The sequence below is a fragment of the Emiliania huxleyi genome (assembly GCF_000372725.1).
Source record: "Emiliania huxleyi CCMP1516 chromosome Unknown EMIHUscaffold_127, whole genome shotgun sequence".
In the NCBI taxonomy this organism is placed as follows: Eukaryota; Haptophyta; order Isochrysidales; family Noelaerhabdaceae; genus Emiliania; species Emiliania huxleyi.
In genome coordinates this window covers 139,682-161,753 of record NW_005201318.1, presented here as the reverse complement: position 1 = coordinate 161,753, position 22,072 = coordinate 139,682, and the positions used below count along the sequence as shown (strand labels likewise).

At 66.2% G+C, this 22,072-nt stretch overlaps 6 protein-coding genes across 6 annotated transcripts; 4 read left to right on the top strand and 2 right to left on the bottom strand.

Moving 5' to 3' along the window:
• Positions 1-3,431: 3,431 nt before the first annotated feature.
• Positions 3,432-4,167, top strand: EMIHUDRAFT_440451 (hypothetical protein). The gene is made up of 4 exons (XM_005789514.1): positions 3,432-3,748; positions 3,819-3,866; positions 3,939-4,112; positions 4,142-4,167. Exons 1-3 carry the CDS (start codon positions 3,502-3,504, stop codon positions 4,109-4,111), a joined length of 468 nt encoding a protein of 155 aa, XP_005789571.1. The 5' UTR covers positions 3,432-3,501; the 3' UTR covers position 4,112; positions 4,142-4,167.
• A 645-nt stretch (positions 4,168-4,812) lies between these two features.
• EMIHUDRAFT_440449 (hypothetical protein) lies at positions 4,813-6,307 on the top strand (the record flags this gene model as incomplete). The annotated part of the gene is made up of 1 exon (XM_005789513.1): positions 4,813-6,307. A coding segment is annotated over one exon (1,184 nt), but the record flags the coding sequence as incomplete, so codon positions are not given.
• A 2,010-nt stretch (positions 6,308-8,317) lies between these two features.
• Positions 8,318-9,447, top strand: EMIHUDRAFT_225830 (hypothetical protein; the record flags this gene model as incomplete). The annotated part of the gene is made up of 4 exons (XM_005789512.1): positions 8,318-8,869; positions 8,934-9,049; positions 9,123-9,165; positions 9,235-9,447. The coding sequence occupies 4 exons, from the start codon at positions 8,318-8,320 to the stop codon at positions 9,445-9,447; spliced, it is 924 nt and encodes a 307-aa protein (XP_005789569.1).
• Positions 9,448-9,744: 297 nt separating this feature from the next.
• Positions 9,745-10,143, bottom strand: EMIHUDRAFT_225829 (hypothetical protein; the record flags this gene model as incomplete). Its single annotated transcript, XM_005789511.1, has 1 exon — positions 9,745-10,143. The coding sequence occupies one exon, from the start codon at positions 10,141-10,143 to the stop codon at positions 9,745-9,747; it is 399 nt and encodes a 132-aa protein (XP_005789568.1).
• Positions 10,144-10,820: 677 nt separating this feature from the next.
• On the top strand, positions 10,821-11,747 carry EMIHUDRAFT_454955 (hypothetical protein). Its single transcript, XM_005789510.1, has one exon. It carries the CDS (start codon positions 10,865-10,867, stop codon positions 11,729-11,731), a length of 867 nt encoding a protein of 288 aa, XP_005789567.1. The 5' UTR covers positions 10,821-10,864; the 3' UTR covers positions 11,732-11,747.
• Positions 11,748-21,037: 9,290 nt separating this feature from the next.
• EMIHUDRAFT_362231 (hypothetical protein) lies at positions 21,038-21,742 on the bottom strand (the record flags this gene model as incomplete). Its single annotated transcript, XM_005789509.1, has 3 exons — positions 21,536-21,742; positions 21,239-21,367; positions 21,038-21,115 (listed from the first exon to the last, which is right to left on the bottom strand). Coding segments are annotated over exons 1-3 (391 nt in total), but the record flags the coding sequence as incomplete, so codon positions are not given.
• Positions 21,743-22,072: the final 330 nt, after the last annotated feature.

Genomic DNA, 22,072 nt, shown 5'->3' with positions numbered 1-22,072 from the left:
GCAAGACGTAGGGCTGCATGCGCGCCTTCCAACGGAGGCCCCTCCCCGAAAGGCAAGTATTAGCCTCACGAAACCGAGACCCCTCCCCACCACCCCAATCCCCCCACCCCCTTGGAGAGAGAGATATCTCTCCCCCTTGCTCCCCTCCCCCCCTCGCTCGGGAGGGCCGAACTGAGGCGCCCGTGGGGACCCCGCAATTCCCTCCCCCCCTTGGAGGGGGCCGAGGGACGGCAAGATAGGCGAAAAGGACTTGCCGGAGGAGGTGATGGCTACAGTGGGTTGCGGGCATTAAGAAAACAGGATTGCGCGGCACGCCGCCGTTTCTAAGCCTTTCCACACCCCTCACCCACCCCACGCCGTGGTTTCTTAACTTCGGCCGGGGCACTCAATCAAGGTAGGTCAAAGGTCAGAGCCGGCCCCGGATAGTCGGAAGAGGTGAGCTGCGGTCCCGGATCCGATGCCGCCAGCCAGTCTGCCACCGACTCAAGACGCACACGCCTCCATCCACACCGCTCACTCAGAACACCGCAGACTTGCAAAATGCCAAGTGCGCGCGCCGCGCAGGCGAAGAGAAATTTTCATTTGACGAGCTGGGAGCTCCCGTTCACACTCGTGTCTGGCCTTTTCTCGGAGCCGCACCTGCGGCGCGCCGTGGTTTCTTAGATTTTTGCAGAAATCTTGAAATCGCTCGGCGTGGTTTCTTAATGCGACGCTTTCTTAATGCCCGCAACCCACTGTATGACTTTGGACTTTGCGAGAGGTGGCGAGCGGAGCAAGAGCGGTGTAGGCGCGTCCACGCGGCGCAGCGGCTCTCCCGCGACCCCGGCCCCTCTCGTAGCCGCAGCCGTAGCCGCAGCGCCCCAACTCTTGCCGCTCTTCCGTGTCGGGTTGTGACGAGGGGTGAGGGGACACGGATTGAAGATCCCTCACACCAAGATCGTGCAGGTGGCGGGGACACACGTCCCTAAATCCCATCTCGTCTCAGAGTTTGACGGTTTTATTTATTTATTTATCCCCGGCCGGATGTGAGGTTAGAGCCGTAATGACTGCACTCCAAGTGCTCCGGAGCACGCGGCTTTACAAGTGCAAGTCAAACTCTTGCTCACACTCACACAGCAGGGCAAAGAATTGACGTGCATTGAAGAACATGGGCACGGGCGGTAGCTGGGGCGCCTTGCGCACAGCAGCTCCTCATCGGAGAGCTGCCCTGATTCACCCTCTACATCGAGAGCGCGCTAGCAAAGGCCCGCGCTGCCGCCATCGGCGCCACCTCCTCCCAAGCGCTCGTCGCCGGGTTGAAACGCTCTGCACTCTTCATGAATGGACCCTCGTAGTCGTCGTCCGCCACTCCCTCGTAGTTTTCGCCGCCCACAGCGTAGAGCATGCCGTCAAGCACCGTCACGCCGAGCGCTTTCCTCTCTGTCGACATCGGCGCCACCGTCTCCCACGTGTTCGTCGCGAGATCATACCGAATCACCGACCTGAGGGCACCGTCGCCGTCGTCGGAGTCGGGCTCCGAACCTTCCCCGCCCACAGCATACAGCTGGTCTTCGAGCACCGCCACGCCGCATTCGTCTCGGCTCGACCCCATCGGCGCGACCGCTTCCCACGCATTCATCTCGGGATCGTATCGCTCCACAGAGTTGAGGGGGCGGCCGTCGTTTCCCCATTCCTCCTCCTCCTCCTCCTCCTCGATGCCGTATCCACCCACAGCATACAGCTTGCCGTCGAGCACCGCCATTGCGGGACTCTGCCGCACCGAACCCATCGGCGCCACCATTTCCCACGCGTTTGTCGCGGGACAGTACCGCTCCACCGAGCTGAGGCGGTTGGGGACGCCGCCGTCGCCAGTCTCCATGCCGCCCACAGCATATAGCTTGCCGTCGAGCACCGCCACACCAGGCTGATTCCGAGCCACCGCCATCGGCGCCACAACCTCCCACCCTTTCGTAGCCAAGTCGTACCGCTCCACCAGGTTGCAAGATTCGTCTCCCTCGTCCCTGCCGCCCGCCGCGTAGAGCTTGCCATCGAGCACCGCCATGCCGCAACAGTCGCGTGCCGTCAGCATCGGCGCCACAGTCTCCCCCTCCCACTCATTCGTAGAGGGGTCGTACCGCTCCAGCGAGCTGATGAAGGATACAGGCTCGTCGTTGCTGCCGTGGCCGCCGAACACGACCAGGCGCGGCCTGTCGCGCTTCTTCAGCGTCTCCTTCCAGCCGCGGCGCCACGCGCGGCACGTCCCCTTGACGGCGTGCGCCTTGGTCGGCAGCTGGGCGAGGATGTGCGGGGCGAGGTCCGGCGAGAGGAGGACCTCGGAGAGCACCCACTCGGGCTGCTCCACGAGTGCGGCGTGCTCCTCCGCCACGCGCAAGGCGGCGGCGCTCCAGAGAGGCGCCTGTTCGTCGATGAAGGCGCACAGCTGCTCCGGCGAGAGGCCCGCGAGACGTGCGCCGATGCGGTGGGCGGCCATGGCACTGCGCAGGCTGGCACGACAAGGGCGCGGACTGGCGCGGACTGGCACCACCGGTTTTGGAGAGAGAAGGTTTTTTATTTTTCCCAAATCTAACACTTGGGGTGTTTGTGTGCTTTTGTTGTGCAGCCCCTGTGGTCCGTGAGAAGAGGAGGCAAGGAGACGGGTTGGCGGCGAGGGAGGGGCAGCCGTCGCGACAGGCGAGCACATCCCGAGCCGGGGCGTCATGGAATACAGTGGAGCTAAAAAAATTACTAAAAAGAAAACTGAATTTGGCGCGGGCGCCGAAGTGGCTGCGAAACAAGAGAGAGAGAGACGTACGTACATGAGAGGCAAGGCCTGCCTTCGTCCCCACCGCCGTGTCGTGTGGCTCGCCGTCCGGACCCGGTTCACCCGGCACCAGCTGCGTCCGACGAGGCGCTCGCACCTCGACCTCGACGAGGTGTGCGCTCGTCACACGTACCGCAGTACACTCGGCCTCCAGCACGACCTGACGAACGCAGGTGGACAGCGGGCTCTACCGTGCGTCGAGCAAGCTCCTGTGGGTGCCACCGGGCGGCAAGTCAGTTTTCGGCGGGCAGGTGATGGGTCAGGCTCTGCACGCCGCCCAGCTGACCGTCCACCGCGACTCCTGGCTGCCCATCTCGCTGCACTCGTACTTTCTGAAGCGCGGCAGTCCAACTAGCGATATAATCTACCAGTGCCGCGAGACCTCCAATCTGCGCTCCTTCGACTCGCGCTCCGTGGACGCCATCCAGAACGGCCAAATCATCTTCAAGATGCAGGCGCAGTTCGCGCGGCCCGAGGAGTCGCAGCTGAGGCACGTGGAGCGAGCGGACGGAGTCACCGGCATGCCTCGAGGTGTGGTTGCCCCCGACGAGTGCCTGGGGATGGACGATCTCCTCGGCGACCTGATGGCACGCGCCCCTGCGGCGCTGCTGCCGCTGATTGAGGAGCTCCGCGCATCGCCGATCGAGGTGCGGTATGCGGTGGGCGCTCCTCACGACCCGCTCGACCCGGACCCGCCGAGCATGCCCAGCCGCCAGCTACTGTGGGTTCGAATCCGCGAGCCAATCACGAAGGCTCCCGGCTTGGACGCGGCCTGCGCCGCGTACATCTCGGACCAGCCTCTCCTGCTCACGGCGTTGCGGCCCCATCGGATCTCCTTCCCATCGCCCAAGCTGGGCGCGCTCGCGACGCTGGACCACTCGATGTGGTTCCACGGCCCTTTCGACGCCGATGACTGGCTCCTCTACGACATGCACGCGCCCTTTGCAGGCGGCCAGGCTGGCCCCTCTGCCGGAGGGCGTGAACAGGGGGCCTCTTCAGGGCGCTGCTTTTTGAATAGGGTCCGGCAGGGCCCTCTGCTTTGGCCACCTCTACCGCCCAGACACAGGCGAGACCTCCCCGCATCGCCCGCGCTCCACCGCCCCTCTCGCCGTCTCGTCACCGCATCGGCGTGCAACAGGACAGCTCGTCGCCTCGTGCGCCCAGCAGGGCGTGCTGCGCCTTGCCAAGCCGACGCTGAAAAACAAGGCGGCGCTCTTCGCGATGAGGGGGGCGGGGCTGCTCGACCGCTTGCGCGCGGCGGCCCTCGGCTGGACGTCGGGCGGTGAGCGAGGGGCGGGGGGCCACGGATAGCAGTGCTTCACATTAAATGCACATACTGGACAAAACCAAAAAGTGTCAAATCCGCTATCCGCAATCCGGGGGAAAAATCAGGGGCTGGACCCCACCCGCGCGTGTTATGGCCCTGCGACCGCGCACCCCCTAGGGCTCGCAGGGCTAGGGCTCTCTGTAGCCCGTAACCCGATCCCAATCGTCTGGCTAACTGGGTGCGCTTCTTAGCTCCCCGGTCCTGGGCGTGCGGCGCGTGCGGCTGCCGACTCGCGACTCTGCACTGAGCACTCCAAGAGTGCTCCAAAGTGCTGGCGCCACAACTCGCTCCGTCCCACGTCCGGCATCGCCCGTTCGCCCCCCCAGGCCCAGCCCAGCTCAGTTCTAATTGGATTGGCGGAGCACTTTTCACTTTTGGAGAGTGATGAGTATTATGCGGCTGGATCTAGTTTGTTTTTGTGTGCGGCTATACGGAGCTCGGAGGAGTGCGGTCCTCAGCTCGGGTCCCAGGCGGGGGTTAGGGCCAAGATACGGCTCACGGGGGAAGCACGTGGGGGCGAGCCGCAAGGGCCACCCAGGCAGGCGCCAGGGAGTGCCGCGCAGCCTGCCAGCCGCCAGCCGCCCTAGGCCCAAGGAGCTCTCGCCAAGGAGCTCTCGAGGTCTCGAGGCGCGTGTCAAAAATCGATGGCTGTTTCCTTGTCTTGCTTTGTGTGTGCAGTCCAGAGCCATGTCCTACCATCGCATTGCCTCGGCGCTGCGGCCGCCGGCGCTGCGGCTGGCTGTCTCGCAGCCGCGGTACATGACCGGCCTCTCGGCGCTCGCACGAGCTGCCTGCCGCCAGAAACAGGCACCGCCGGTGCCGGTGCTCGACAGCGATTGCTCGAGCTCGTGGCAAGATATGACTCCTATCGGCACCGGCGAGACCATGGTCGTCCTCTCCTTCCGCGCGGCGGCCGGGATGGGCGCGGCGTTTGAGCGGGTTGTGCAGCAGCTGTCGCTCGAGCTTGACAGCGTCGAGGCAGGCGTCTCTGATGTGCGGGTGATGGCTGGGGCGGGCGGCGAGGCCACCTTTGTGGTGACCCTGCTGTCGCGCGCCGAGGCGCAGCGCTTCGAGCGCACGATCCGTCCCTCCATCCAGACGGCGCTCGCTGAAGTGTCGGAGGGCGGGGAGCCCTGCTTCAGCAGCGGCGGTATGCTGGTGCCGCACGCCCACACGCTCGGCTCGCTGCTCCAGTCGCTGACGCGGCACCTCTCGGGCACGAGCCGGACCGCCGAGCACGACGTGCGCGCCGTGGCCGCGGAGCTTCGGCGCTGGTACCCGCGGAAGGAAGAGTACGGCGGCTTCCTCTCGGTGGACGAGGACGACCCTGGCCGCTACACAAGGAATGTGGTGCACTCGACGCCAGCGATGGAGGTGCTGATGATGTGCTGGCCGCCCGGGTCGCAGAGCACCATCCACTGCCACGACGAGTCGTCCTGCTGGGTCACCGCCGTGGAGGGCGAGGTGCACGAAGTGCAGTTCGACCTGCCGCTGCTCGACCGAAAGTTTGAGCGAGCCCGGGCCCGGCTGGAGGGGGCCCCGGCCGACCCGGCGGGCCACATTCGCGGCAGGTGCGGCCCGCTGCGGCGGATCCGAGTGTCTCCGCTGGGCGGCCCGGGCGATGGGCCGGAGCTCGGCTGCAAGCAGACCTACGCCAACAATGAGATTGGGATCCACCGCATCGAGAACCGCTCGCTGGAGCCGGCCGTCACGATGCACGTGTACGCGCCGCGCCTCCGCAAGATGAAGATATTCCGCGACAGTGGCGAGGTGTCCGAGGTGACGGTGACGAGCGCTTCCACCACCGTCGAGGATGTAGGCTCGTGGCAGGCGGAGCTGCTGGACGTCGCCGGATGGAACGGCGCATAAGAAACCTTTGGCCTCTCGCGCGAACCGCGGTGCCGGAGGGTTGGCTATGCCGGCGAGGCCGAGTCGTACAGTGGCTGCTACGTGTCTCTCATTTGTGAGAGCAGATTGTTCTCTAGACCACTCCCTTCTTCTCTCTTCCCTCCACAATCTCTCTCTCCCGCGCCGGCGCGGGGGTCGTCACAGCAGATCTCTCGTGGGTTTTTTCTCTTCCTTTCTGCGAGTGGTCTATAAATGTGAGAGAGAGAGATTTTAGAAAATTGGTTGTCTGTGCCTGGAGGGTTGAGATTGTGCTTTTGAGGTTTGTGATCTCCAGCGAATTCGATTTTCACATAACGGACAAAACTGTTAGCGACTTGTTTTTGGTACATGCATGTACAGTGGGTTGCGGGCATTAAGAAAACAGGATTGCGCGGCACGCCGCCGTTTCTAGCCTTTCCACAGCCCTCATCCACCCCACGCCGTGGTTTCTTAGCTCCGGCCGGGGCACTCAAGCCAGAGAGCGCCGGCCCGAAGGATTTTTAGGTAAGAGGTAAGCTGCGGTCCGCGAGGGCGATGCGCCAGAGTCTGCCGCCGAGTCGGCTCTCTGTCTGGATGACGGGAAGACGCACACACGCCTCCATTCACTCCATCCACTCAGAACACCGCAGACTTGGAAAGTGACAAGTGCGCGCGCCGCAGGCGAAGAGAAATTTTGAGCTGGGCCTCCCGTTCACCAGCCGTTCACACTCGTGTCTGGCCTTTTCTCGGGGCCGCGCCTGCGGCGCGCCGTGGTTTCTTAGGTTTTTGCGGATATCGCTTGGTAGGGTTTCTTGGTGGATGGAACGTTTTCTTAATGCCCGCAACCCACTGTAAATGCTAGGAAAACTCAAAACTATAAAAAATCAAGTTTTAGCTCGGGTCTAGGGTGCCCACAGGACCCAAAAGAAAATAGCTTGCCGACTCAAAAAGGGACGCACGAGGCAAATCTGATGTTGGCCAGTTCCAATAGGAGCGAGGCCTCTTCCGTTGGGGGACCGAGTACATAGGAAACGAGGGTTTCCCATTGTGTCCCCTTCGCGTGCGAGCGTGACACTGCACTTGGCGCCGAGCGCCCGCGGCTCAGACCTTGTGCAGGCCACCCCTCGGTGGAGGCACCGGTCCGGACCGATGGCGCTCGGTGTGGAGCAAGCAAGACCCCCCCCCCCCCCCCCTCGGCGCGCGCTCGCCATTCCAACGGGCGCCAGGAGCACCAAGAGGACTCCTCATGGCTGCCTCCAAGTGGGCTTCGACCGGCCTCGGCTGGGGGGGCGGGTTGTCCCGGTTGCGGACGCCTTCTGCAGCCCCCTGGGATGGGGACAGCACCCCAAAACTGCCCCCCGGCGGCATACAGCACTGCCAGCAAGCCTCTTCCTCCTCCTCAAGGGCTGTACTATAGGCCATATTGCGCCGCCTCCTACTGGCAGCCGGGCGGGCGCGCGCCGCGGGCGCCTCGGCGCGCGCACGGCTCGCAAAGTTCGAACGAGTACTGCCGCCCGGCCGCCTCAAGGCTGCCGGGCGGCAGTACTCGCCTCGCAAGGCGCGCACCGGCTGATCTGGCTGCTGCGCCGGCGGCCGCTGCGCTGGCCGCTGCTGCGCCGGCTGGCGGGCGGTACGGCCGCCGGCGGCCGCTGCACCCGCGCCTTCCCTCGCGGGCGCCGTCGCGCCGCGCGCGCCCAACTTTGCTGGCACACGGCACGCGTCGTCACTCAGCCGCGGAGAATAGGCGGTGCAGCGCGCGAAGCGCGCGCGATCTCGTACTTTTAAGGCTGGATCCGGCCATTCCAAGGGTATACCTTTGAGAATCCCCAGCGTCCCACCCTCCTAGTCACACTCTCAATTTCTCGACTGGCCAACACGAAGTGCTGCGATCGGGGGTGGCCCATTTCTTTTTTCCTTTCTTTTTTTGGGCCCTGTGGGCACCCTATCGGGTCCCAGGCGGGGGTTAGGGCCAAGATACGGCTCACGGGGGAAGCACGTGGGGGCGAGCCGCAAGGGCCACACCCAGGCGCCAGGGAGTGCCGCGCTGCCTGCCAGCCGCCAGCCGCCCTAGGCCCAGCCTAGGGCGGCAGTAGGGCGGGGGAAATGAGAGAAGCACCGAGCGGCATCGCTATCGTGGCGGGGCATCGCAAGTGAACCGGAAAGAAGATTAAAGACGAAAGGTGCCAGCAAGAAAAAAGACTTTAAACAAGACAACTCTCTCTCACAGCACACAGGCTCGACACAGGTGCGAACTGGCGCGTGCTAGTACTATCACCGGCACTAAGAAAAAAGACTCCGCGCCAACGGCGTGGACTGCCGAACGAATGTCGGAAGAGCTGCAGGCCGCGATGCAGCTGCACGCCTCGCCGCTGCCGATCGTCCGTCAGCAGTCGCCGGAGCCCCCGAAGCACGGCCGAGGCGAGCATATGGAGGCCATCCGGCCGCCCTCGGGTGGGAGGTCGCGGCTCGTGCCAGGCGTTCCGGGAGGCGGCGTTCCGGGAGGGGGCACGCACCTGCCGACCGGCGACCAGCCGGGCGACCCGTGGGCCACGCTGGTCGTTGTGCTCGCGGACGGGCTCATGGGGGAGAGGCCGCCGCCGCGCGCAGCATCGAGCCAACCCTCCATACCCGCGGGCCGAGGACGGCTCCCCCCGCCCGTCGCCGCCGGGATCGCATCCGCGGTCGAGCTCTCCGGCGCGGTGGCGCGCTCGCTCGTCGTCTGCGGCGGAGGCGGCGGCGCCAGCGGCGGCCTGATCGCCGCCGCGATGATGAGCGAGGTGGCGAGGGTCACTCCAGGCGGGATAGACGCCTTTGGCCCGGGGAGGAGGATCGAGGCGCTGCTCAAGGAGACCAGTGCTGAGTTTGGCAACTTGTGGGTGGGTGCCCCCTCCCGGGCCGCAGGTTCTGCCCTCCCGCCCTCCGACGACCTCCTTCTCGCAGGAGGCGGCGCTCTACTCGAAGGCGCTCGCGAAGCGGCAACGCGCTCTCATCCGCTTCGGCGAAGTGGCCGTCATCACCTCGCCGCAGCTCGCGCCTCACACGGTCCGCGTGTTCGAGTGCGCCCTTTGATTGACCAGCGGGGCGCGCTCCACAGGGGGGGTTGACCGCTCCAGACTGGTCCCTCGGTAGGCACGTCTTCACCGACTGGCGCGTCCTCGTTTCCGGCGGCCAGGTTTGCCGGCCCGGGAGGCCCGGGGGAGCGCGGGGCGCCCTCTGAGCCGGCCGCCCTCGCCCGCTCCAGGGTCGCGGTGGGAGAGATCTCCCGTTGCCCGTCCGCGCCATCCCTGTCGACGTGTCTGCCGACGCGGCCAACGAGGCGGCGCTCGTGGCGCGCGCGGAGCGGCTCGCGGAGTCCGACGCCGAGGAGGACTGGTGGGCGCGGGGGCTTCGCAGATACCGGCTCCACCCAGCGTGGCCGGCCTCGGGGGCGGCGACTGAGTCTGAGAGAGAGTGAGAGCGCGACTGCGCGTCGAGATGTTCCCTTTTCGGAGGCGGCGCCTGCGCGGCGCGGCGCGGTGCCCCTGCCTCCCAGTCGGTGAGCGGTGGGGCGCATCTTCCTTCTTTTCGCGCCGCGGGGCGGAAACTGCCCCGATTTTTCGCGAGAGTGCCTGAGATTTTGCGATTCGCGCGCGCCGCTGCACCGCCCTGCGCGGGCGCAGGCTGTTTTCGATCTCGTTAGACGTTAGATTGTCGTTAGACGTTACGCGCCCGCCATTTCAAACCTCTCCTGCATACCTCGTCTCTGCGACAGCTATATGTCCATCCCTGAACTCTGCGCAACGCGCTTCATCTGCTTTTTCATGAGCTTGGATGGTGTGCGAGGCCGCCGCTTGGCTATCATCCCGCTGCCCTTCAGCCGCGGCAGCGCCTTACGCACGGCCAGGTCGATATCGCTCTTGCCCACCTTGCGCTTCGAAGTGCCCTTCTTCCTCAGAGTGGGCTCGAGCGATGGGTTTGCCGGCCCCTCCACCTCCATTGACGGGCTGGCCGTCGACGCCGAAGGCCCGCCCACTGCCAGCCCCGCCGCCGCGAGCTTGGCCTCGGCTTTTTGGCGCCTCGCCGCGCGCTTCAAATCGCGCTCCCGCTCGAGCGCCAGCTCCGCCTCCCTCTGGGTCTCGCGCCGGTGCCGGTCTTTGGGCTTTTTGCCCATGTGCGCGTGCACGGGTCGACTGCAAACATGCCGGTTTCTTTTCCTGGCGTCGGCCAAAGGAGAGGCCCGCGATGTCTTCCGTGGCTGGGCGCGGTTGGATCGCAGGGGCGTGATGGACGCTACACGCAGGGTTCGGCTTGGAGGGGGCTGTGGCGGTAGGGTACGATAGCATTTGGGTGGGGTAGGGGGGTAGGGCGTGGGAGGCCGGCGGCTCTGCCGCCGCAGGGGTAGGGGGTCATTGGGGAACAGGATGGGACCGGCTGCCGCGGGGGCCACGACAGCTGCGTGGTGGCCTGGATGTAATCCGCAACAGCCACAGTGCAAGCGGCTGCAGAATCGACGAAAGTTGGAAGCCGAATGGTCGGGCGCGCGCGAGCACGTTTGTGCAGCTGAAGTGTACGCGACCGTCCGCTTGCTCATGTCCGAGCAGAGCGTCGGCGAATCCGCCGTCGCGTCCTTATCTCAGTCCTGACGCCGGCCTTTCCGATTTTGCCGTAAGCTCAATTTGGGTTCTTTTTTCAGAGCGCCAAAGGGCAATGCAATGCGTCCGACGCAACCGCGGGTCCGAGGAAGCGAGTTGCCAAAAAAATGTCGACTGTCGTCCTTCATCGGCTGCCGACATTGAATAAATGACGAGTGAAGGAGGTGAAGGAAGCGAGAAAGGATGAAACTGGTCACTGCTTTCGGCTAGACTTTCGACTGCTGCTCGCGACACAAAATCATGCTTGCCCTCGCCTTCGCCTCCATCCACGCTGCTCCCGTCTTGAAGATCGCCTCGGCGCCACCCAACACGTGCGCTCCGAACCTGAGCAACTCAAGCTACGGTCAATCTCACGATCCGGACGAGCCGTGTTGCTGCGTGACCGATGCGCGTGTGAAGCACGACTACGACCCGAGCAACCCCACTTACACATGCGAACCCAAGCAAGATCCCTTCGGCAAGCCCATCTTTAGCATGACGCACTACTACGATGGCTGCCGCCCAAGCTGCGCGTTCTCGGCACATGCCACGAGGCTCGTCAGAACCTGCGAGGCCGACGGTGTGACCCCATACACCCCCAAGGATGACGACGACAACGTGTGCCAAGGCGGCACGGCGACCAGTACCCATGGATTGAGGACCGAGTGCTCTACGGCTTCGTGGCCGCCGTGCGGACAGTGCTACGAGCTCACGTTCACCGACGCACGCAACATCGACTCCGCCATCGTGATGAACACCAACGGCGGAGACAGCAGCAAGAACAACATGGACCTGATGGTGCCCGGCGGTGGGCTTGGCGCGAACACCAACGGGTTGACGGAGTACTCTGGCTGGGGTGAGTTCTACGACATCTGCCCCAAGGACGGCTCCCCATCGCAGTGCGCGGTGTCCGGTGGCCTCGAGGACGAGTCGCTTTGCGACACGATCTGGGGCGGCGCCGACGGCGATCACAAGGCACTCCAGGCCTGCCACAAAGTGCTGTTCGGTGTGTTCGGACAGCTTGGATGCAACCAAGGCGCCTTCCCGCACAACCTCCATGTCGCAACGTCCAAGCCGGTCGACTGCCCGCAAACGCTGCTCGACCGTGCCTACGGGCCGGTCGCGTGAGTAGGCTGATCGGCAGTCGCGTGGCACTTGCCCTCTGTGGGTAGCGCCCTCACGCGACGCCGCTACCGACTGTTCTTTGGAATCGTTGCGTGTACTCTAGGCTGCTTGTGTGTGAGTGTTGTACGGTCTGCTCTGCGGGAAGTTCTGCGGGTCTTGTAGTTCATTATTTTTTGAGTGTTCAGTATGTAATGTTCCTAATGTATCTGAGGTGAAGAAAAATGTGGGACCTCCCGCGGGGCACGCTCAAGTACAGAACCCTCCAAAGATCGCAAGGGCGGGGACCTGTTCCTTTTAGCTTTTTCCCATCTCGCAGTTTAGAGACGTCTCCGTTTTTATTTATTTACGCTCAAGTACATGCAACGACGCGCGGTGTGCGCACGCGAGACCCTCTTCGTCGTCTCCCCTCCTGCCTCCCGCCCTACCCAAAACCCAATCTAGGACCCCAGCGCTGGGCGCCCGCCAGCTGGCCGGCGCGCGCGCGAGAGACGCCTCTACGGCCAGTGGGCAACTACGGCCAGTGGGCGCCTAGCTGTGCATCTTCTCCCTCCGCCCCAGCTCCTTCCCCCCAACCACGCCTCTCTCCGCTCCAGAGAAGGCGCGCCGCGCAGCACACCGCTGCGCGAAAGTCCCCATCACTGCGAGCGCGCGGCGGATATGGACCCAGACCCGCGGAGATCGCCGACGCGGCAAGCGCCTCCCACCCCTCCTCCCCGGCGGGTCGCTGGCGCCCCTGCTTATGTGAATTGCTCAAGATGACGCCTGTGTGCTGTGGCGACTGCCGCCAACGTTAGACATGCTCCTGCGCCGCCTCCGCCGAGACCGCGGACTCCTCCGAGTCCACCGAGACCGTCGCCTCGCCTCCAGAGCCGTCGCCCGCGGTGGTTGTCGTCGCAGAGCTGCGGCGGCTGATCGTGGGAACGCGCCGGCTGCCACGCTTGGCGATGCTGGCCGAGAGGCGGCTCATGCTGGCGACGCTGCCCGACCGAGCGGGAGTCGCGCCGAGGTCCTTTGCCAGAAGCGCGAGCGACACCTGCGGAACGAAACGCCCTGGCTGGTGAGTCCCGCCGGTGCGCGAAGCGAGATGTGGGAGAGACAAAGCGCGCGCCGGGTGGTGGCGCCCCGGGAAGCACGAGCGTGCCAGGGTCTTGTAGAGTCCGTCGGCGATGAGCTCCTGCAAGGGAGGGTATGCGGGTGAGGGGAGATTAAGCGCCTGAGATTGAGAGCATCATGACCAACCCCTCGGCCCGCTCCTGCGGCGTGACTTCGAAAAACTTCGAGAAGAGGCAGCCACCGCGGTCCGGGTCGTTCTCGTGCGCCATGACGATCTTGCGCTTGTCTTTGCGCGCCTGCTTGACCTGCTCGGCCAGCCGCTCGTCGCTGAAGCTGTCCTCGTTGAGGTAGAGCAGCATGTGGGCCGCTGGCTCGGGCGCCTCGGCGGTGGAGACGGTGAGACCGGCAACGGCGCCGGCAATCTCTTCAGCCAAGACCTGTGCGCCCGCGTTGGCCGGTGAGGCCCAGAGCATGGTCTCCTTGGCAAAGGCGAGCGACTGGCTCTCGGGCTCGCCCGGCACGCAGAGCGGGAGGGAGGTCTGGTTCAGATAGGCGGGCGAGCAGAGGAGCACCGCCTGCGGTTCAAGAGTGCCGGGGCTGAGGTCTTGGGAGGGGAGAGAGGACTGCGGCTGGCTCTGTGCCCCGCTGCGCCTCGACGATGGTCTTGAGAGAGACGCGCTGAAACTCCTCAATTCGCATGTAGATGGTGTGCGTCCAGCCCTTTTCAAAGATGTCCGGCTGCAGGTCCTCGGGGCATTCGCCGCGCAGCGCCTGCAACGTCGCGCCGCCCTTTGCAGGGTCCGCCTCTTGGACGAGGACGATCGGCTTGTCCATCTCGAGCGATGAGCGGATCTCGCGGAGGCAGTTCTGGTGGCACGCAAGCAGGCGGGCGGTGAGCCGTGGGGAGTGTCGAGGGGCGCAGCAGACTCGGGTGCGATGAGAGCCAGAGGATCCCGAGCGCGGGACAGGGCGGCGAGAGCGCGCCTTGGAGCGGAAGTAGCCACACGAGAGGAAGAAGAGGATCATTTGCGTGCGCTGGATGTACTCCTCCAGCGACCCAATATCCTTTAGATCATCCACCTGTGCGCACTCCGCGGTGCGTCAGAAGGGCTGTGTGTAGCTAAAGCAGCGCGGCTGAGCCTGTGCGCGCGTCGAGAAAGATCTTGAGGCCCGGCACCAGCAGCTGGAGCTCGCTCTTGATGTTTCCGACGGCGTCTTGACCGGTCGACCTGCATGATTAGGGGGGTGGAGTTGGATGCGGCCTGGCTTGATCATCCTCCCTAGCTGCGTGACGCACCAGATGTGCGAGAGGAACAGGTGCCACGTGATGCCGGTCCCGATGCTCAGCTCGGGGGGCTGCTTGGTCGAGACGAGACGGATCGTGGGGACCTCGGCGACGCGGCGGGCGGCGACGACGGCGCCGATTAAGAAGAAGACGAGCGCAACAGCAACGAGCACGATCATCGTGTCCACGATCACATTGAGCTTTCCGAAGCCGAGGACATCGGCGGGGTCGGCTCCCTGGTACCGCTCCTCGATGCCGAGGAAGATGGTGGTCCAGTTGGTGCCGAGGAAGAGGAGGAGGAGCACGAGGCTCGTGGCGACGGCTAGCACGTCGTCCTCGACCCGCTTGTACGGCCGCACGACGGCAAGCACGACGGCGTAGCACGAGCAGATCAGGGTCGCCACCACGAGGCGAAGGAATGCGTTCTTCTCCGGGATCAGCAGCACGAAACCCGTGAGCACGAGCTTGCGCGCCAGCTCGACCGCCTCCCACCAGTACCAGGTCTTCTCGTACTCCCGGTGGAGGAAGGCGGTGGCCCGCGTCAGAGCATTCGGCGACTTGGCCTGCAGCGGCTTGTAGCAGGCGGCGAGGAGCGACGTGAAGAGGACCATCGAGCCGACCGGCCAGACGACGATGAAGCCGATGGCGAGGTCGGTGATGGACTCGTGATCCTCGGTGCCGCACTCGACGCTCGCGTCCTGCCGCATGTAGGAGACCTGCTCCAGGGGCTCGTTCGGCGGAGAGATGGTGTAGGCCTAGCAGCAGCACGTTGCCTGAGGGTGGGGTCTGAGGGGTGGCGTGAGCAACGGCAGTCATCGGCTGGAGGCGCCTGACACGACCACGCGCGGAAGATGGAGGCGCTGATGGAGGGCACGAAGCAGAAGATGAGCACCAAGCCGGCGGGCATGAGGTCGAGGAGGCCGAGGGCCGCCTCTGCGTACCACGGCCTCGCATGCGATGCAGATACCGTTGACTCGTCTGTGTTTATCGCTTCAGCGATCGCCGACACCGCCGACATCACCGACGTCGTCGATTCCTCAAACATCGACATCGATGCCTCCACGAGTCCGGTGTCGGCTCCCGGTCCCGATCCCGATGCTTCCGTTGGGCGCGGTGGCGGCGCGGCACGCCAGCGGCGGAGCCGCAGCGCGATTCCCGTTCCCATGAGCAGTGCGATGAGGGCGACGGGGGAGAGAGCGCTGACGAGGAGTCGCATACCATAGCCGAGGCACTGCTCCGGCAAGAAGAAGCCCGACCAGTCGATGGAGATCGCGCTGGCCAGCTTGTCGGTCCAGCCCGTGTACTTGTCCGGCAGCCGCGCCGAGTAGGTGGAGGACAACACGGTGCTGATCTGGTAGAAGCCAAACAGGATCTTGACCTTGGCCGTCATTCCGCCCCCGACGTAGTACTTGACGGAGCGGTCTGCAAAGCGAAGGATTGGGCCGATGTATCGCTTCTCCCGCCAGTCCGTCATGCTGAAGGCCCACGCCGCCAGGCCGCACGCGACGCAGAGGCCGAGGACGAGGCCGGCGATGCGACCCGCAGCGGCGCCGCGCGCTGCGCACTCTTTGCACTCGTCGCCGTCGGCGAGGTAGTGATTCTCCGCGGCGCAGAGCTGGCACTCGGGGCCTTTGAAGCCAGGCGCGCAGTACTCGTCCGAGCCCGCCTCCCCCAAAAGGCGAGAAGCCGGTTTTGCTCCGCGCTCGCTGCCGGAGCACCGCGCCTCGCCGGCCCTGTCGCCCCCGAAGTCGCGGCACTCCGTCAGCACGGCGGAGGAGGGGCTGGCGCGCCAGTAGCCGGTTCGGACGCCGATGGTCGCGAGAGTGGTGTCGTCCGAGCACTCGGCGTTTGGCGGGCATGGCTTGCAGTAGTCGGTCGGGGAGGAAAAGATGTCGGACGGGTCGGCGCTCTGGAGCAGGTAGAAGTCCTTCTGGCAGACGGAGCAGATGACGGCGCCGCGCTCACTACTGAGGGGGTGGGGGCAAGGGACGCACTGGCCCTGGCCGGGGTTGGCGGCGTAAGTGCCTGCAGCGCACTCGCTGCACGACTCGCTGCCGGCGCCGGAAGATGTGCCAGGCTCACACCGCTCGCACTTGGCGAGGCCAGGCGTGGCGGCAACGGAGCCCGGCGAGCACTCCGCCGGCGGCGCAGCCCCGCCGCCGCACGACGAGCCCGCCGGGCAGTCGAAGCAGTCGGGCAAGCCGTCGCTGTCCGTGACGTCGGCGTATGTACCCGGCTCGCACGCCGCGGGCAGCTCGAGCGACGCGCCGACCGGGCAGAAGCTGCCAAGCCCGCACCGGACGCAGCCGGCAGCGCCGGTGGCATTCTGGTAGGATCCCGCCTTACACGGCTCGCACTCGGCGTTGCGCGAGCCGGCAGCAAAGGTGCCGGAGCGGCAGCTTTTGCACGTGTCGCTGCTGTTAGCTCCTGAGGTCGGGCTAAAGGTACCAGGGGGGCACTGCTGACAGGCGTCGGGTGAGCTGCTGCCCGTCTTATCGTTGTAGCTCCCCGCAGGGCAGGGCGTGAAGCCGCCGCCACAGTCGTCAGTGACTTCGCAGTACCCACCCGCGGCACACAAATCGCACGACGTCTGCCCGCGCTCCGGCTGGAACTCGCCAGCAGGGCACTGCACGCACGCAGCCTGGCCGGTGAGGTTCTGGTACTCCCCTGCGGCACAGTCGAGGGGCTGCACGGTGCCTGCACTGGGGCAGAAGCTTCCCGCGGGGCAGTCGGTGCAGCCGGTGGCGTTGAGCTGATCGGCAAACGTGCCGGGAGGACACGGGTCGCAGGATTGTACCGCGCCGGCTGTGGACTGGCTCGTCCCCGGAGAGCAAGGGAGGCACGACTCGGCACTGGCTGCGCCCGTCACGGGCATGTAGAAGCCCGGTGCACACGGGAGCGGTTCCGCTGTGCCCGCGGGACAAAAGTAGCCTTTGTGACACGCACCTTCGCAGGAGCTGTCGGTGAGGCCGATCGTGTTCCCGTAGTAGCCAGCGGAGCAAAGGTTGCACTCGGGGGCGCTGAAATCGCCCTCGAAAGCGCCCTGGCGTGGCATCCAGCTGCCCAAGCGGCAGTCCCAATCTATCGGCGAGTTGATGGTCTGTATCGTGACACCGTCGTTGCCGGTGAAGGAGGCGTCGCTGATCGAGGTTCTTTGTTCGGAGGGTTGGTTTTGCAGGTACAGCACCGAGCCTGACCCGTCCGCTCTGTTGTTGATGAAGTCGACACCCGTGATGACTGGGGAATCGCTGTTATCTCTCGCATAGACGACGCCGCCGTTCTGCGGTTGCGAGGAGAGAGCGGGGTGAGGCAGCTGCGACCCTCTCCATCTCTCGCCCCGCTGCCGTGCGTCGCTGCTGGAGGCGGCTAGCTCTACGCGGCGCACATTGCCAGCGGAGCAGTCAGTCAGGTTCGAGCCGATTATCGAGACCGCACCGCTGTTCTGCGTGCAGACGACGCCGCCATCCTGCAGTTGCGAGGAGAGAGCGGGGTGGGGCAGCCGTGTCCCTCTCTCTCGCCCCGCTGCCGTGTGGCGCTGCTGGAGGCGACTAGCTCTACGCGGCGCACCCGCTCAGCAGAGCAGCCGGTCACGGCCGAGCCGCTTATCGAGACCGCACCGCTGTTGTACACGTAGACAACGCCGCCGAACTGCAGTTGCGAGGAGAGAGCGGGGTGAGGCCAGCCGTGTCCCTTTCCATCTCTCGCCTCGCTGCCGTGTGGCGCTGCAGGGCGGTGGTAGCTCTAAGCGGCGCACATTGTCAGCCCTGCAGTCCCTAATTGTCGAATCGATGATCTCGACGTCGCCTGCGCCGTTCGCGTCCACAACGCCGCCGTACTCCGCCCTCCCGTTGACGAGGGTCAGCCCCCGCAGCGTGAGGCTGCAGCCGCCCTGGAGGTAGAAGAGCCCGGTCTGTTCCTGGCCGTCGAGCGTCGCGCCCTCGCCGCTGCTCGCGACGGTCACCTTGATGTTGGAACTGCAGTAGATATAGTTACCCAGCTTGAAGTCCGCACTGGGAGGCAGGTAGATTGAGACGTCGGCTTGCAAAATAGCAGCCTCCGTGATCAGGGAGCCGAGCTTAGCCTCGCTCTCCGCGGCGACAAAGCCGGGGAAGAGCGGCGGCAGAGGCGGGGTCGGTGACAGAGGCGGCAGCGGCGGAGGCGGCGGGGTCGGCGGCGGCGCGGTGGGCGGAGGCGGGACGGACGGCGGCGTAGAGGGCGGAGGCGGCGATGACGGTGGCAGAGGCGGGGGCGGCGACAGAGGCGGCAGCGGCGGTGGCGGCGGGGACGGCGGGGGCGCGTAGGGCGGAGGCGGCAAGGACGGCGGCGTAGAGGGCGGAGGCGGCGATGACGGTGGCGGCGGCGGAGGTTTGGGCGGGTGCGCCGGTGAGGGCGGAGGCGACGAAAGCGGCGGAGACGGAGAGGGCGGCGGCGGAGAGGGCGGCGGCGGCAGAAACGGCGGCGATGACGGCGGCGGCGGCGACGGCGGCGGCGGCGGGGACAAGGGCGGTGACAGAGGCGGGGACGGAGGCGGGAACGGCGGCGGCGGTGGTGACGGTGGCGGCGGTGGTGACGGCGACGGCGGAGAGGGCGGCGGCGGAGAGGGTGGCGGCGAAAGGAAGGGTGGCAACAGCGGCGGCGGCGGCGGCGGCGGCGGCGGCGGAGACAAAGGCGGGGACAAAGGCGGGGACAGAGGCGGCGGGGGCAGGGGCGGGGACAGAGGCGGCGGAAGCGGCAAAGGCGTGACATTCCACGCGAGTACAAAGTCGCCGCTGCCGGACGAGTACGCGTCCACGATGAAGTACGCCCTCTGAGTCGAATCCTGAGTGTTGATCCACGAGTGCTGCAAGGTGTCTGGGTCGTCGGTACATGCGACGGAATTGTCGCCTGGGCAGCTCCCGCCCCAACGCGTCTCGTGTCTCGAGTCGTACGAGTTGTTCGTCATTCTGATCGTGAGCTCGCCTCCTGCCGGCACCTCGACGTAGAAGATCTTCTCATTGCCGGAGCCGCCGCAGGATGCGGCATGCGTGTTGGGAGCGCCGACGGTGCTCGATGACAGCGGAGAGGTTTGAGTGGAGAGGTCCAGCGCCATGGCGCAAGAAGATGGCGGAGGCGGTGGCGGGAACGGGGGCGGTGGCAAGCTGCGGAAAGCCGCAAGCCCGTATGAGGTGAACCTGGCGGTCGGCGGCGAGTAGGAGGAGACACTGTCCGCCGTCCCATCATCACAGGTGAGCGCCCACGACGTCGGATCTCGTCCGTTGGCGTCGTTGGCGGTGTACAGCTGGTAGCCGGTGATGAAGGGTGCGCCGGCGATGGTGAAGATGATCGTACGGCTGCCCGAGGTCCGGAAGTCGAGCCACTTTGTACTTAAGAGGCCGTCGACGAGGTTGGAGATCTCCTCATTGGCAGGGCTGCTGCCACCGGGGACACTGATCGTCGCGACGACGAGCTGCGTGGGCCCCTCGAAGAACCGTAGCTCGGAGAGCTGCAGGATGCTACTAGCCGTCAGCGTCGCGGTGAGGACAAATGTACACGACAGCGGTGGCGGCAAGGAAGGCGGCGGAGGCGGAGATAGAGGCGACGGCGGCGGCGGCGGCGAGGGCGGCGGAGAGGGCGGCGGCAACGGCGGAGGAGGCGAGAGCTCGCTAGACCCAGCCTCGCCCGACCCAGCCCGAGCCACGGGGAGGGCGGAGAGCAGCAGCAGGAAGGCCACCAAGCCGCCACTCTTGCTCAGCCGGCAGGCGCCGCCGCCGCGCTGGGGAGGCACGCCGCCGCGCTGGGGAGGCACGCCGTGGCGGCGGCGAGGCAGGTGGCCCACGCCGCGCCGAGCCCCCTTTCCGCTCGCCGCGGTCGGGCAGGAGGCGCCGCAGGCGATGGCGAGTAGGATGAGCACGAGGGCGGGCATGAGAAACGGCGAGCAGGACGCCTTCGAGGCGACGGCGGGCGAGAAGGCCGAGGACGCCGCCGAGGCGACGCCGGATGAGAAGGTAGAGGACGCCTCCGAAGCGACGGAGGCTGCCGAGGCGACGGCAGACGAGAAGGCCGAGGCCACCGCCGTCGGGCTAGGCACGGCGGGCGCGCAGTGGCCCAAGGCGGGGATGCAGACGAGGAGCAGCCACCGGAAGGCGCCCGCGGCCTTCGTGTAGCCGCCCCGTACGCAGTCGGCCGCCGCCTTGAGTCCGGCGCGACCGCCGGCGCCGCATGTGCCAGCGCCGGCGCCGCACGTGCCAGAGGCGAATGGCCCCTTGCCGGACGTGGTCTGCGGCTCGCGGCGCCGGTCCGGCGACTTGCAAGGCGGCGTCTGCGGCCCGCCGCGCGGCTTCGGTCGCCGGTGCGAGCCGCGGCCGCGGCCCTTTGCCTTGCCAGACTTGCGCCTGCCCTTTGCCTTGCCAGACTTGCGCCTGCCCTTTGCCTTGCCAAACTTGGGGTTGTTGCGGCAGCGCATGGCCTTGCGCCGGCACTTCCCCGAGCGCCGCGACTGCAAGTCCGCCCACTTCTCCCGTTGCTCGGCAATGAGATCGAGCGCGGCCTTCGCCTTCTTGAGCCGCCCCTCCCAGTGCTCGCGCTCCTTGGCGGCCTCGGCCTCAGCCTGCCCCGCGCCCGCGACCGCGCCAAGGGGCTTGGGCGCCACGGGCGCAATGCCGCCGGAGGTGGGGACTCCCGGCGACGGCGACTTCTTGCCGTCGGCGGGCGTAGCCTGGTAGACGACGCTCTCGCCCAGCCGGCGGACTTCGGCTTCGACGCCGTCCACGTAGCCCGGTCCGGAGCCGCTGCGGGCCGACGCGGGCCCGCTCTTCTCCGCCGCCTTCGGCGTGGGCAGGCCCGGGTAGCAGGTGGTGTCCTGCAAGCGCGATAGGGGCACACCGGAGGGAGATTGTTACCGGTGGGAGAGCGAGGAGTGCCAGGAGAGAATGCTGCGGCGCGCTCACCGCTGGGTCGGGCGTGTTGGAAACGGTCTTGGCCGGCTTCTCGACCTCCTTGGCAGCCTCCTCGGCGACGGCCTCCTCGGTGACGGGCGCCTCCTCGGCGACTGCCTCTACGACGACGGACACCTCGGCGGCGGCGGACTTGGTGGTCGCCTCCTCGGTGGTCGCCTCCTCGGTGGTCGCCTCCTCGGTGGCAGACTCGGCGGCGGCGGACTTGGTGGCGGCGGACTCCTCCGCGGCGGCGGACACCTCGCCGGCGGCGGACTTGATGGTCGCCTCCTCGGTGGCGGACTCCTCGGCGACGACGGCCTCCTCGGAGGCGGCCTCCTCGGCGGCGGCCTCCTCCTTCACGACGACGTCGTTGTTGACGCCGCACGCCTGCGCGAGGGAGAAACGTAAATGTTTGGAGACGGGGACACCGCAGGGACAATGCCGATCCTGGCGTAAAAGTGCGCGCCTCAGCTCCGAGCGAAGGCGGCAGCGTCAGGCTCGCGCGGCGGCGCTGATACCACTCCTCATACTCCGCACTGGAAGCGAAGTAGCCACCGACCTTGACGGAAGCCGTTGGCCCGAGCTCGGTCTGAACCTGGGCCCCCTCCGCGAAACAAAAGCTGATTGGCACCTTTGCGAGGCTCCGATGGAACACGTGGGGGTTGTCGAACCAGACGCCCTTTGTTGATCTCACAACCAAGAAAGCCGACTCGCCCTCGCTCTCATTGAAGTCGACCATGTAGCGCCTCTCGGCGCGCGTCCTGCAGAGCAGAGAGAATGGGGGCCGCCCGTGAGAGGGGTGAGGCAAGGCGCCTGCATTGGTCGGAAGCGCGAACAGCTATGCGCATGTGTGGGGTCTGAAATGAGAGGAGAGTGACGGGGGACAAAGCTCGGACGTTGAGCCTGCGGAGGGCGGCGTCACGAGGGAGCGGGCTAAAGTTCATGTCGGGCGAGTGTTGCAGGCGACCAGGGCCAAACAAAAAGAGAGCCCCTTCCGGCCAGGCCGAGGGAGGCCGCGCCGGTTATTTCTGTGGGTATTCAAAGAGGGGGGGGCCGGAGAGTTTTGGATACTAATCCCCCCTGGTAACCCCC